The sequence below is a fragment of the Coenobita brevimanus genome, chromosome 94 (assembly GCF_032717465.1).
Source record: "Coenobita brevimanus isolate Jiangsu-jjx chromosome 94, ASM3271746v2, whole genome shotgun sequence".
Lineage (NCBI taxonomy): Eukaryota > Metazoa > Arthropoda > Malacostraca > Decapoda > Coenobitidae > Coenobita > Coenobita brevimanus.
In genome coordinates this window covers 42,397,880-42,413,479 of record NC_137047.1, presented here as the reverse complement: position 1 = coordinate 42,413,479, position 15,600 = coordinate 42,397,880, and the positions used below count along the sequence as shown (strand labels likewise).

At 42.2% G+C, this 15,600-nt stretch overlaps 1 protein-coding gene across 1 annotated transcript in view; it reads right to left on the bottom strand.

The window, feature by feature from the left end:
* LOC145412900 (carboxylic ester hydrolase-like) overlaps positions 1-14,427 on the bottom strand; it is an 84,124-nt gene extending 69,697 nt beyond the window's left edge. Inside the window, exons 1-3 of the mRNA XM_080282697.1 lie at positions 14,242-14,427; positions 10,477-10,617; positions 451-598 (exon numbers count right to left, since the gene is read on the bottom strand). Of these exons, the coding sequence (XP_080138823.1) occupies positions 451-598; positions 10,477-10,617; positions 14,242-14,427 (475 nt within the window). The remainder of the gene's footprint in view (positions 1-450; positions 599-10,476; positions 10,618-14,241) is intronic.
* Between the last annotated feature and the right edge of the window lie 1,173 nt (positions 14,428-15,600).

The following is a 15,600-nucleotide window of genomic DNA, read 5'->3' as shown; positions in this document are numbered from 1 at the left end:
GTAATAATAAAAGCAGTGAACACATTAAAGCAGTTTAGTTTACATGTATAAACCCTCATCAGCAGGATCAAATTCATAAAACGCCAGTTTCACACAGGTTACTGCATTTCATCCAGTAAATTCTAATGCACAACAAGCAAAGGTTAAAAAAAACAAACAAAAATGTCGGAGAAGCTGGTTTGGGTCTGTGTGCCATTTCTGCACGACGCGCTAAATTTGGTTATGCCAAGACATTCATTCTCCTTTTTTTTTTTTTTTACTCTCCCTTAACCTATCCTAATTTAATATGACGAATTAATTTACTTATAAACTAACTTAATCTGACACAGAGAAAACAAACATAACCTACGTCGACACTCCTGGATAAGAGAGAGAGAGAGAGAGAGAGAGAGAGAGAGAGAGAGAGAGAGAGAGAGAGAGAGAGAGAGAGTAAAACAGGTTTTGACTAACCCAAGGCACCAATACGGTACTGTACAATGACCAGCACCACGTCATGGTTGAGAAGCACCTCCCCAGTGTAATGCGAGGCGGCCCCATGTCTGAATCGACCGCCAAATATGTACACCATCACAGGCAAGGCAGCATCCTCGTCACCAGGCTGAAAATTTACCAACAATAGTTACTCATGTAGTGCCACAAATTTCGTATTCATGTATGTGCTTAGAAGTACTGTAATTTTTAAGTTAGATAGGGTGTAACCTGAATACTTGTCTATAAATTCCTGTCCTAAGTAGTAATTCATATGTTAATGACTGATGTAGGGTTAACTTTATTTTTATATGTATGCATCTCTATATCTATGCATTGGGTGATGTAGTTGTGGATGTTGAGCTATGGGAATTCCTCAATCTGGTCGAGTAATGAATAACATATGCGAGCAGTCTTTCTCCTTGTTGTGCGTCGTTGTTGGGCACCAAGTTTAAACCTTAAACAGAGTAATGATGGGTATACAATTCTTTCCGTATCCTAGTTGTGAAATGTTTACTAATGAAGCTGCTAGAACCCAAATATGTAAGATTAACAGTCAAAAAAGGCCTAAATAATGTCATTTGTGAGGATTTAATAGTCCCGCTTGCCTTAGCCATCACTATATGGCATAAGCTGCCCCAAATTCAAGGCGGGATAGTGGTAAATTCAGTATTTAAATTAAGTAAGGATTGAATCCCAAATTTTCCCCAATCCAATCAAAAGTCCTGGCGTCATGTGTACACTGCTAAATAAATTGTGAAGAGAAATGAAACCAACCATGTTTCAAAAATACCACCTCATTTGACCTAGCAGTGGCGTCTCTGGCGTACCTGGGAGGCCGCACTTGCTGCTCACACATCGTGTGTAATGGACGTTGGTTCAGGTGAGCTGTCCACATTTCTCACTTCCCCCCCCCTTTTCCTTGTTTAATCCTTACTTGGCGTGAACAATATGAAGTAATATTGTGAAAAGCTTAACGTAGACTTGCTGCTCACACATCGTGTGTAATGGACGTTGGTTCAGTCCCCAGATACCGGCGACGTCAGAGTGTGCACGAGGCCTTCTCGTGGTATTGCCCATAGACTCTAACATACACACGTACACTACTCCTGAATTATTTAATAAACCGATTGTAGTTGAAATGGTATTATTGATCTATCAAGTGAACTTCTGTTTTTGTAGATAAGGAATAGAAATTTAAGAGTAATGTGATCTTGTAACGGAAAGGCGAAATTCAAATTCATTAACCGTTTTCTTTCTCTTATATTACTATGTTAGAAAATTAGGAGCGTGGAAGGGAACTTAGTGGTTGTGAGCAATAATGTGATTTTTGAGTTGTTCCTCGAGGCTAAACAAGCCTGAGTGATTATGTATTCTTGGTGATTATGCGATTTTGAGTTGTTCGTCGAGGACATAAGCCCGAGTGATTATGTATTTTTGTTGATTATGCATTAATGATGATTATGAATTGTTAATAATTATGAATAGATAGTGATTGGGAATTATAGTGAATTGCATGATGAGAGTATACTATACGGGCGAAATAGAGCTCAAGTGATTTTTATTGGTTCGAAGCTATGCCAGCCCGAAAAGACAACCCAAGCTCGTAAAAATGTACCTGTCTTGAGGCTATTGTTGAGCCCAGGAATAACTGACAAAAAAAGTAAGGTACGATGACCTCAGAAATCGCTTGTATGTACCTAATTGTTTCGCCTGGTGACAATATTATAGGAATGATCACCCAAACCATGGTTTTAATGTACACCCCTTTTTCATATGACTAAAGGTCATGTAATTAAAAATGTCTTTTGAAAACCAGTATAGAATTATTAAAGTAAAGTATAAGTCATTTTTTTTTTGTATACCCAGTTAAGGGAATTATGTCCACTCCCCTTCCAATTCAAGATTCCTTCGCTTAGGGAATGACGACCACACGTGGTACAGGCTTAATCTCGACTCGGCCAAAAACTACAAACGCTACCAAAACTATCTTAAACAATTATCCTTACCCATACCAAGTCAAAACACCACCCCCTCCCCCCTTTTGTTTTACTGGAGTGAAATTTCTATCAACCAAGGAGGGGAGACTAAGTCGAGTACCATCTGGATTATCAAAGGGTAAGTTGACCAAGTACCAACAACCAATGGGATTGAACAACAACGGTGGAAGTAAATTGCTACCGTTACACTGGTGGCAATAGCGGTGGGATATTCATCGTTCCCCAATTAGTGGCATTGGTGAGAAAGTGAAGGGAAGTGAATAGCAAAGAGAGTGAGAATGTTATAAAGAGAGACAACATTTCAAAAATTAATTTCCTTTTTTTTTTTGTGAGTAAGAATAGAAAATTAGGGTCACCATGTCTCTGTATGGACAGTTGTTTGCTCAGTCACACCCGGAAGCTGATCGCCCGTCACAAGTGAGAAGAGATCATGTAACCATTCAGTTGGATGAGGCGGAGGAACAATTCGGTACTACTAATAGAACGTTGCTTTCACACTCGACCCCTTGTTCACACATTATGAATTCACATCACTTTCTCACAAAACCGTGCGATATCCCAATTTTGGAATTAAATCAGCTTCAAGGGATAGAAGCTACATCTCGCCTCGAAATGTTTTGTGAGGCGGTGGAACAAACTCATACCAGTAACGCAACCAGAATCCAGGTTGCCAAAAGTCGAATGGGTTCCGAATTGGCCACTTTTATTCATAATTATCAAAAGAAGCATTTTGCACTGTCATGGCCTGAGCTAAAAAAATTCTTGAGTGCGGAGTTTACCATCGAGCTGAGTGTAGATCGAGCTTGGGAAGAGTTAGAGAACATGACCTATGACTGGGAATTCACCCCAGGCGTTTGTACATAGGTTCATGTGTAAGCATGTGGCTCTTGAAACAAAGTTTCCAAAAGAAAAGTTTCCCTCACGAGATAAACAGATTAAGAAGAAACTGTGGTATGGTCTTCCGCTCGAGTCTAGTGAAAAATTGGAAGGTTACCTTGATGACGGATATCCACTCCGTAAATTCATTGACAGGATCGAAAATGAAAGGCGGCTTCTCGAAGAGAGGTACACCACCAGAGTTAATGCAATGCCGGATAGGGACAATAAAAGTGAAGATCTCTCAGATACAAATGTAGTTGATACTCCACCAAGACCATCATGATAACTGTCAACCCGAGTCATACAAGGAAGTGACTGAATTGAGAGCTCAGTTAAGGGATTTGAAAACAAATTTAGAACAACTCAGTCAAAAACAATCTACTCCTGTAACACCAAGGCGAAAATACTGTAGTCATTGTCTGAAGAGTTCACGCATGTTGCAAGAATGTTGGGCCAAACCACCACCAGGCCACTGTTTTGATTGCCGTAGGTTGGGATGTCGTAGAGGCAGTAATGATTGCCCAGGTCGCATAAACCACAGCGCAGCGACGCGGAGCAATAACAGATTTCACCCACCCAGTCCAAATGAGAGGCAGACCGCCACTCAAACAAAGTTCCCCCATCAGTCTATTTGACTAACCGCAGGTATAACATCGCCCACAATAAGCGTCAGCGTGAATAACAAGATAGTGGAAACTGTAGTTGATACAGGGAGTGGATATACCTTACTTAAAGAGGCCACCGCGAAGCGTTTAGGAACAGAAATAAACACGAGGAGAAATCCACCGAGATTACAGGGAGTCACAGGAGTGTCATTCCGTATCCTGGGTATGGTCAAAGTAGATATCAGAGTGGGAGATGAGAAAGTTCATCAACAGTGGTGTCCAGTCATCCCGAACGCCTACTTGACTACTGAAATGTTGTTGGGATGTGATGTCCTCGGACAATCTCCGTTGATCTGGAATGGTGCGCAACGAGCGCTGATGTGGGGAGGAGCCCCGTACGTCATAAACAATGTTCCGCAGCGGAAAGGAAAAGTTGAGCGAGTCCAGGCCACACCTATCGGAGCCGTCAGGAACCCTAAACAGTTGAAGCAAATTAATCTCGTAACAGTAGAGAGACTCACCCCATATCAAACCAAATTCATTGCCGTGCCAGTGAGTGAGGAGCCTAAAACCACTTTACTGTTTTACCCACAAGTGCGTTTCAGTCATAATAGTCACCCTTACATATTACAAGTGAATTCAGAGGGCCTAGTCTATTTACCCCTCAATAATAGAGCCAAACAAGATAAACTGTTTCAGACAGGTACCATTCTAGGCTCCTATGAAATTATTGATGACCCTCCTGTAAGTACAGTCAACTCAGTTACCAAAATTCATAATGACCTGATCCCTTCCAGTGATCGAATTGATGAGAGTGGAACTCGTGTTCAACGACTCCGAAAGCTAATTGACAAACAGACATGGCCTCACTTAGCTTCAGCTCAACAAGAAGAATTAGCTAACGTAATTCTACAACACGATCCCCTCTTCTTTTTGGAAAAAGGAGAACTAGGAACCATCAGCGGTCCCCCCGTTCACATTATAGTAGCAGATCCACAGCCCAGCCGTGGACCGATCTATCGATACCCTGAACAAGCTAAACAGGTGATCACTGAAATGTTGCAAGACATGGAAGAGAGAGAAATTATTGAAAGATCAACAGCTGCCAGGTTATCTCCTATCGTATTAGTTAACAAGCCGGACGGCAGCAAGCGCATGTGTTTAGATTATCGCCACGTGAATCAACATCTAGCCACGGATATCTATCCACTGCCCAGACTGGAAGAATTAGTCGAGCAGGCCGCAGGTCATAATTACTATGTGACTCTTGATATGCGTGAGGCATATTTTCAAATCATGCTGGACGAGGAAAGTTGTGATTTAACCACATTCAGTGATGGAGTCACACTTTACAGATTTAGGCGCTTACCATTCGGACTAAAATGTTCGCCAGCCATATTTTCCCAACGAATGCAGGACATTCTTACTCCATTGTTGAAGCAAGGCTGGGTAAAGAATTATTTGGACGATTTGATAATTTGGGCTGATGACTTCCCCATGTTGTTGAGTCGCTTACAGCAACTATTCACTTTACTCACACAGAATGGGGCCAAGCTAAATTTAAGCAAATGTACTTTTGGGTTAAAAGAAGTAACCTTTCTTGGCCATAAAATCTCAGTGGCCGGGAGTACACTGGACCCAAAAAACATAGAGGCTATCAACAAAATGAAAAAAACCACAAAAGTGAAAGAAGTCCGGAGATTTCTTGGGATGTGCGGGTTCTACCAAAAACATGTACCTTCGTTCGCAAAAATAGCAGCTCCCCTTACTAACTTAACAAGATCTGGAGTAGCGTTCGAATGGTCAGATGAGTGTCAATCCGCGTTTGATCAATTGAAGTCGAGCTTAGTGAATGCGCCAGTATTGGTAAGAGCCAACGTGACTTGACCATTCATTGTAACCACCGACGCGAGCAACACCCATATTGGTGGCGTATTGAGCCAGATACACCCAGACAACTCCAACTTGCCTATTGGTTACTTTTCCAAAGAGCTCAATCCTTGCGAGAGAAAATATTCCACAACTGACAAAGAAGCATTGGCAATTGTTCTCACATGCCGCAACTTCCACCATTACTTGTGGGGTTCCCATATTATTATCTTGACAGACCATCAACCGCTTACCAGCATTTTTAAGCGAAAAACCAAGTCCCCACGTATGAACAGATGGATTCTCGAGATGCGTGAGTACGACTAGAACGTGCAATATGTCAAGGGTAAATATAAAGTAGTCGCCAATCAGCTTTCTAGACCTGTCAGAGTGATATTCCACCAGTCAGAAACCAACTGGCTTGGATTTAGTAGAGACGAAATGAGAGATAAGCAGCGAGAAGAACCCATGTGGGATGAGTTAGCTAAGTACTTGCATAGTGAGAAGCTCCCTGCTAAAAGACTACCGAAAGCTATGTTGAGCCAGTTCGCATTGATTAACGAACTATTATATTTTGCTCGTGAAACAAATGATGGTAGCATCCAATATTGTTTGGTGATTCCTAAGTCAATAACCAAAGAAGCTATAAGACACGCTCATGAAATCTCAGGGCATCTAGATCAGAAAAAATCCATTAAGAAAGCTGAAGAACTACTCTATTGGCCAAATCTAAAGGTAGATGTATGCAAGTATGTGAAACAGTGTCCCACTTGTCAAAGATTCAAAGGTGAAACTGGGCTGCAGCAACCTTGGAAAGGTTTCCCGCCTGTAAGTAAACCATTGGAACGTATCGAGATCGACTTGACTGATATGGTTGCTGGAGCTCAGGGCTACCGATATGTCCTTACTGTGATAGATCACTACAGTAGGTTTGTGATATATTATCCACTCAGAGACAAACATACACAACACATCATACACTGTCTTGGGCAATACTTCACCGACTTTGGGACGCCACGAGGAATCGTACTGGACAATGGAGGAGAGTTCACGAGTGGAGAGTTCAAGAAATTCTGCCGGAGGAACCAGGTGGACTTGTTCTACGTCACCCCTTATCATCCCCAGGGAAATTTCACCACTGAAAGGATGCATAGGACTATGAAAAGTATCCTAGCATCCCTCTGCAACGGACATCCCTTGTGTTGGCCTCAGCTGCTCCAGTCATGCCAAACCGTCATAAATCAAGCGGTACACTCGAGCACGGGACAACAGTCCTATTATGCCTTCTTCTCACGCCATCCCCCTCGCCTCATTGGTACCTTATTGCCTTCCGTGGACGCAGAGGAGGACGACCTGGCGATAGCACACACGCTCATCATAGGTACCCACCAAAAAATGACCAGGCGATACCGGGAGGTGGCCAACAGGTGAAGGAGAGCGCAGAAGGTTGGAGTCAATAGCTTGGTGTGGGCGAAAAAAAGAGGCCATACATCTGGGTACCTGTAGGAAACTTAATGCCAAATGGGACGGCCTGTATAAAGTGATCGAAGTGCTGCTAGATGGAAGTGTTTATATCACTGAAAATGTATGTAGTGGAAAAAGAATACAAAGGGCTGCTGAAAAGGTAAAACCATATAATGGTACCGAGGAATGGCTCTTAGAACCATTGCAACAGGAGCTAGCCCCGGAACCCGAAGATGAGCGATTACCACCGCGAGTGAGGAATGCCCCTCGAAGGCTCATAGAGGAGTGTTAGAAAAGTAGAGATAAGTGCATGAGACGAATGTTGTGAAACATAACTGCTTAAAGTTATGTTCCGGGTGGACTCATCCTCAAGGAGAGGGTGTAAAAAGAAAAAGAGAGAAGAGTTCCTGTTGGAACTGGGAAGTGCCTTACTTCGAGGGGAGTAATTAATCCCCTCACCTTACAGTTAGCACGGTTTGTGAGGTAGTAGAGTCTTCAGGACAGAATGAGCACTCACCTTCTTGCAGGCGGAATGCTGGAAACAAAAGAATAGAGTGAATGCGAATGCAAATGGAAGAGTGGAAGGAAGTGCCTCCCATGGTGATCTCACTCTCGAGAGACCCTGTCGAGCTCAGTTGAGCGACAAGCTATCTTCCAAAACCTGAGGCTGACTGGGTCATAAATTCCCTCATAACATCACGTGTAAGGAGTGATCATACCTCCTAATGAAGTGAGTAAGCGACCTTCCGAGGTACGCATCAGGTGTTTAATGTGGACCGACAGGTGCCACCGATTGTGGGGAAAGGTATTCCAATTCAAAGTGTTCATAGCAGTTATCAGAGTAACAACATTCCATCCATGCACATGTCATAGATGATTGACTTGGGTAAAATTTGTCTTCCGAACGTGGGAGCCGTGTAGTGCCACAAATTTAGTATTCATGTATGTGTTTAGAAGTACTGTAATTTTTAAGTTAGATAGGGTGTAACCTGAATACTGGTCTATAAATTCCTGTCGTAAGTAGTAATTCATATGTTAATGATTGATGTAGGGTTAACTTTAATTTTATATGTATGCATCTCTGTATCTATGCATTGGGTGATGTAACTGTGGATGTTGAGCTATGGGAATTCCTCCATCTGGTCGAGTAATGAATAACATATGCGAGCAGTCTTTCTCCTTGTTGTGCATCGTTGTTGGGCACCAAGTTTAAACCTTAAACAGAGTAATGATGGGTATACAATTCTTTCCGTATCCTAGTTGTGAAATGTTTACTAATGAAGCTGCTAGAACCCAAATATGTAAGATTAACAGTCAAAAAAGGCCTAAATAATGTCATTTGTGAGGATTTAATAGTCCCGCTTGCCTTAGCCGTCACTAGATGGCATAAGCTGCCCCAAATTCAAGGCGGGATAGTGGTAAATTCAGTATTTAAATTAAGTAAGGATTGAATCCCAAATTTTCCCCAATCCAATCAAAAGTCCTGGCGTCATGTGTACACTGCTAAATAAATTGTGAAGAGAATTGAAACCCACAATATTTAAAAAACACCACCTCATTTGACCTAGCAGTGGAGTCTCTGGTGTACCCGGGAGGCCGCACTTGCTGCTCACACATCATGTGTAATGGACGTTGGTTCAGGTGAGCTGTCCACATTTCTTCTCCACCCCCCCTTTTCCTTGTTTAATCCTTACTTGGCGTGAACCATATGAAGTGATATTGTGAAAAGCTTAACGTAGACTTGCTGCTCACACATCGTGTGTAATGGACGTTGGTTCAGTCCCCAGATACCGGCGACGTCAGAGTGGGCGACGTCAGAGTGTGCACGAGGCCTTCTCGTGTTATTGCCCATAGACTCTAACATACACACGTACACTACTCCTGAATTATTTTATAAACCGATTGTAATTGAAATGGTATTATTGATCTATCAAGTGAACTTCTGTTTTTGTAGATAAGGAATTGAAATTTAAAAGTAATGTGATCTTGTAACGGAAAGGCGAAATTCAAATTCATTAACCGTTTTCTTTCTCTTATATTACTATGTTAGAAAATTAGGAGCGTGGAAGGGAACTTAATGGTTGTGAGCAATAATGTGATTTTTGAGTTGTTCCTCGAGGCTTAACAAGCCCGAGTGATTATGTATTCTTGGTGATTATGCGATTTTGAGTTGTTCGTCGAGGCTACACAAGCCCGAGTGATTATGTATTTTTGTTGATTATGCATTAATGATGATTATGAATTGTTAATAATTATGAATTGATAGTGATTGGGAATTATAGTGAATTGCATGATGAGTGTATACTATACGGGCGAAATAGAGCTTGAGTGATGATTTTTATTGGTTCGAGGCTATGCCAGCCCGAAAAGACAACCCAAGCTCATAAAAATGTACCTGTCTTGAGGCTATTGTTGAGCCCAAGAATAACTGACAAAAAAAGTAAAGTACGATGACCTAAGAAATCGCTTGTATGTACCAAATTGTTTTGCCTGGTGACAATGTTGTAGGAATGATCACCCAAACCATGGTTTTAATGTACACCCCTTTTTCATATGACTAAAGGTCATGTAATTAAAAATGTCTTTTGAAAACCAGTATAGAATTATTAAAGTAGAGTAAAGTATATGCCATTTTTTTTTTTTTTTTGTATACCCAGTCAAGGGAATTATGTCCTCTCATACCTAACTCACTCCCCTTCCAAATCAAGATTCTTTTGCTTAGGGAACGACGACCACACGTGGTACTGGCTTAATCTCGACTCGGCCAAAAACTACAAACGCTACCAAAACTATCTTAAACAATTATTCTTATCCATACCAAGTCAAAACACCACCCCCTCCCCCTTTTGTTTTACTGAAGTGAAATTTCTATCAACCAAGGAGGGGAGACTAAGTCGAGTACCATCTGGATTATCAAAGGGTAAGTTGACCAAGTACCAACAACCAATGGGATTGAACAATAACGGTGGAAGTAAATTGCTACCGTTACACTCACGACGCTTTAGCTTTCCAATAAAGTCTGGGACAAGTTAGATTAAAATGCTGGAGCTGAGATAGGTTAAGCTGTTTGTTTTATAGGTCGTTTTATTGAGATTACGTTAGGTTAATTTAGGTTTGGTTGTTGGGGTAACGTTAGGTTCTCTCTCTCTCTCTCTCTCTCTCTCAGGTTACAACCACCCTGCCACAGTTACCTTAGGGGTGTAGACGCTTAGGTAAAGACAGTCCTCCTCCCCGGTGTATACTGGATCTCCATAAAGAGGAAACTGCGGGCACATGGGAGGATGGGGTCCACCATCCCGCACTCCTTCCCACGCCTCGGCAGCTACGGGGTCCTGCAAAGCCTTACCCTCAACATGTGCACTACCATCATGTTACTTCAATCTCTTCTTGCAACTTTTTCTTGAAATTCCCCTAGGACAGATATATAACGCACAGATCCTGGGAATTTTTTTGCTAACATTCTTTCCAGCTCCTGACCATAACAGTTAGCTGTCGGATACTCATATTTACGATCGCTTCCCTGTCGTACAGTAAAATAATCTTTATACAGGAGAAAATGGACAAGGGAAGATTTTACACTGCTTTTCCTATCTTCCTGCAAGAAATAGCTACATCCTACAACTTGACCTTGACCTTTAACCTAAGCTACAGAGTTTGGTATACAGTAATTCATACCAAATCTGGGTCAGCTATTTTGTTCACACACACACACACACACACACACACACACACACACTCTCTCTCTCTCTCTCTCTCTCACACACACACACACACACACACACACACACACACACACACACACACACACACACACACACACACACACACACACACACCTTATTCAAGAAAGGAAATAGACAAAATCCACTCAACTGCCGAGCAGTATCACTGACCAGTGTTGTAAGCAAGGTATTGGAGAAGCTTATAAGAAAAGCTTGGGTAAATCATCTAGAAGAACACAGTATGATAACAGAAAGACAGTTTGGTTTAAGAAAAGGAAAATCATGTGTTACTAATCTGTTGAGCTACTGTGACAGAGTAACAAACACAGTACAGGAAAAGGAAGGATGGGTGGACAGTGTCTATTTGGATTTCAAGAAAGCTTTTGACACAGTACCACACCAAAGACTTTTGTGGAAACTGTACCATCAAGGAGGAATTCGAGGCAAACTGTTTTGTTGGATGCAAGACTTTCTCATAAAAAGAGAAATGAGAACAGTACTAAGAGGAAACTACTCATCATGGAAAGAAGTGACTAGTGGAGTACCACAAGGTTCAGTGCTGGCACCAATCATGTTTTTAGTGTATATAAATGATATAAACAGTAACACTGGAAATGAGAACTATCTGAATATGTTTGCAGATGATGCAAAAATACAAAGGAGAATTAATAACACAGACTCTTGTAAAGAGCTACAAGAGGAATTAAATAAACTTCATGAATGGAGCAGTACATGGCAAATGGAATTCAATGTGGACAGGTGTCATGTGGTCAAGTTTGGTAAAAGTGGAAAGGGACCTGATTGGGATTATAAGCTGGGAAATGAAACCCCATACACATCAGAAAGAGAGAGGGACCTGGGTGTGATTGTCAATGGCAGACTGTCTCCGGCTGACCACATCAGCGAGAAGGTGCGGAACATGTGTACACTGCTTGCAAGTGTGAGAATAGCATTCACATACATGAGTGAAGACATGCTAAGAGGGATAATAACATCATTCATTAGACTAACCCTGGAATGTGCATCGGTGGTCTGGAGTCCTCATCTCAAGAAGCACATAGACAAGATTGAAAGAGTTCAAGGGGCCGCTGCAAGATGGATGCCAAGCTTGGGGGACCTAAGCTGCTAAGAAAGGCTAAATAAACTGAGTCTACCAACACTACAGGAGAGAAGGAAAAGAGGTGATATGATAATGCTATAAAAGTGCATATCAGGGAAGGAGAGAATAGACATAGGTGATTGCTTAACATGTGGAGAAGCATCAGCAAGAGGACACTGCAAAAAACTGCATAAGAAGAGGGGTGATAAAGACGTAAGGAAATTCAGTTTCCCAAACAGAGCAATTGATCAATGGAATGCGCTGCCGAATTTTTTTTTTTTTTTATGCGAGGAAGAAGGAACCAAAGGCCATGAGCCCGCAGTAACAGTTCCCTCCAAGAGAAAAACAAAATACAATATAGAGCCAAATTCAAGATCCGATCATTTTGAGATGCCTGGACACACTGCGTTTGAAAGACTGGAGATCATAGGCAGCAGGAAATACAGACAGAGGGAGACAGTTCCAGAGTTGACCTGTTGCATAAATGAAAGACTGGGAGTAACGGTTAATTCTTGCATTAGAGAGTTGGACAGAAAAAGGATGAGAGTCTGCTGCCAGACGGGTGCTACGCGCCCGTCGTAGAGGTGGAGGAATGCAAGCAGACAGTTCAGAGGAGCAGTGACCATTAAAGTAGCGATAGAAAAGAGATAAAGATGCAACAGTGCGGCGAAGAGACAGAGGTTGAAGGGAGTCAGTAAGAGGAGGAGAGTTAATGAGACGAAAAGCCTTTGACTCCACCCTATTGAGAAGAGCTGTATGAGGGGAGCCTCCCCACACATGAGAGTTGTACTCCACACAGGGGCGGATAAAACCCCTGTATAGAGTCAACAATTGCGCAGGGGTAAAGAAAGAGCGGAGTCGGCTTAGCACACCCAATCTCTTGGAAGCAGAATTACAAGAGATGTAATATGATCTTTCCAAGATAAGTCCCGTGTAAATGAAACCCCAAGCATGTTCAAGGATGATGTAGGATTAAACTGAATATTATTAAACATTAGTGGGTATACCTGTGGAAGATTTTGTTGGGTTGAAAGGTGTAAGAACTGAGTCTTAGATGCATTAAAGACAACCATATTATTTTTACCCCAGTCAGAGATACGAGCCAAGTCAGACATTAGGTGTGCCATAGCCTCTTCCCTTGTTTGTTGAAGTAACTGTTGAGATGGGCGTTGCGGGAACCGAATGGAAAGGTGAAGGGTGGAGTCATCAGCGTATGAGTGGATAGGGTTAGATGTACAGCTTAGAAGATCATTGATGAATAAAAGGAAGAGAGTTGGTGATAGGACAGAGCCCTGAAGTGGTGTGTGCCAAAACAATTCACAAATTTAAGGATATGTACGATAAATATGGTTTAAGACACGGGACAGTACGAGCTTGACTCATTCCTGTAAAGATACAATTAGGTAAGAACAATTAGGTAAGAACACACACACACACACACACACACACACACACACACACACACACACACACACACACACACACACACACACACACACACACACACACACACACACACACACAAGTCCAATGCTGATCTTGCCCTGTGACCTTGACTTCCTACTGACTGATCCCAAAATCAAATCACATCAAAACTGCAGAGTGACCTTGACCCTTTTTTTTTTTTTTTTTTTTTGAGTCGTATCCATCAGCCTTGTCCTTCCTTACACCCTTACACCAGATTTGGTCTAAGTTGAATAAAAATGGTCTCACATGAGTTAAGAGTTGACATTGCACTTTGACCTCGACATTTAGCTGATTGCTCTCGGGATGGACTTCTATTGTTCTTGTTTTACCCTCATCTTTCTACTAAGTTTGGTCTCAAGTGGGTCAAAACTTTTGTCAGTTAACTATGCCACGTAATTCCGTCATCTCTTGTTCTCAGAAACAGTACGTTTACCCCTAGGCCGACCTTCAACATTGTCAGCAAAGTTTGCTAAAACTGGATAAAAGCTGTTTGAGTTAAACTGTACACACAGCACCCGCGGGTGTAATAATGCCGAGGTAATATACAATTGCATGCATTATATCTAAAAATGTTCTTCTTTTGAAGTATATGCGGTATATAAAAAAAAACTGTAATAATTCGAAAGCTGAACTAAGTTGTCATTTTAATTGAAAACACATATTCTTACCCTAAGTCGCAGGTGTCCAACAGGTGGCATGGCATAAGGGATGGACTGGAAGGCATAGAAGTGCCGGCCTTTTGTGGAGGTCTGCTTCAGGCCAGAGATCTTTCCTTGCTTAGTGGTGATCACCAGGCGGTCACCGTCACAGCTGGCCATCATCGCCACCAGCCCACACACCACCAGCCACAGCATCACGCCCACACCTGCACTGCTACACAACTTACTCTCAGTATAACCAGTGACTTCTCCATTAGGGAAAGTAAGGTTGTACAAATAACATAATTTCAGTCAAGAAATGATGTGTGGGAACTTTAACCCGCCGCATCCCGTTGACGTGAATGAACGTCCATACGTTTTGTCACTGCCAAACCTGTTGATGTACAGTTGCGGACATATCAAACAGAAACACCCCATCCACCAGCGAGGTAGTGTAATGCTCTCCGCATCTGGTAACACTGATTGGTATGGAACTTCACCAGGTTTCGTTCAGGCGCTAGGACGAACCGAACGCAGTGATCATTGCCACTGTGCTCAGTTATTGATGATATATAAACAATGTCCTTCCTGACAATATAACGTACTGAATATAAGAATGTTTTGTAAATTTAGTACCCTAATATAATATTATCACACAATAAATATTCGTAATTTATTCACATGGAACACAGGTTTCGTAAGTGCGACTTTCAACAAACATCACGAGCCATATAACATTTACCGACGGTCAGCGTATAAACCATTATGACAGTCTGCATTCCCTCACCTATCATAGTAATCCCAAAATTACCGTGAACCCCCTCCTCCCTGACCATCAACCTGAAACTGGTAGACCTCTTTAGGTGGCGCCACGGGAGGAGGCAGGGTGGGGCCCTTGGGAGACAGAAGGAGGGATGTGGGTGAGGTGGGGGCAACACTGGTCTGGCTGGTGGAAGGGGAGCTCTACAGGAGAAGAGTGATGCGGTAGGGGAGAGTGGACTCTGGCAGGAAACCAAGATAAGATGGATAAATGATACGCTGGTGACATGGTGCCAAATTAGCTATACTTTAATGTTGATTATGGAATTTAATGGTCAGGCTGTTAAACGTTATGCAAACTTTGCCACGTTACGCAGTCTACTAGCATGTTTTGTTATACTGTCTAAAGGACGATCTACTCCCAATGGGGTGGCACAGTACACAAACCCCGCATTATTTGTGTATGATGACTATGATATGAAACGTCCCTAGAATGTTTGCCTGATGTCACACCTGTTGTCATAGCAACTGGGAACTATTCTTGTTGCGATTACGTAGTAACATCGTGGATGACGACTGTGATATCGAAAGCAGAGTAGGGAGAGGGAGGAATTTTCTCTTGCTACAATA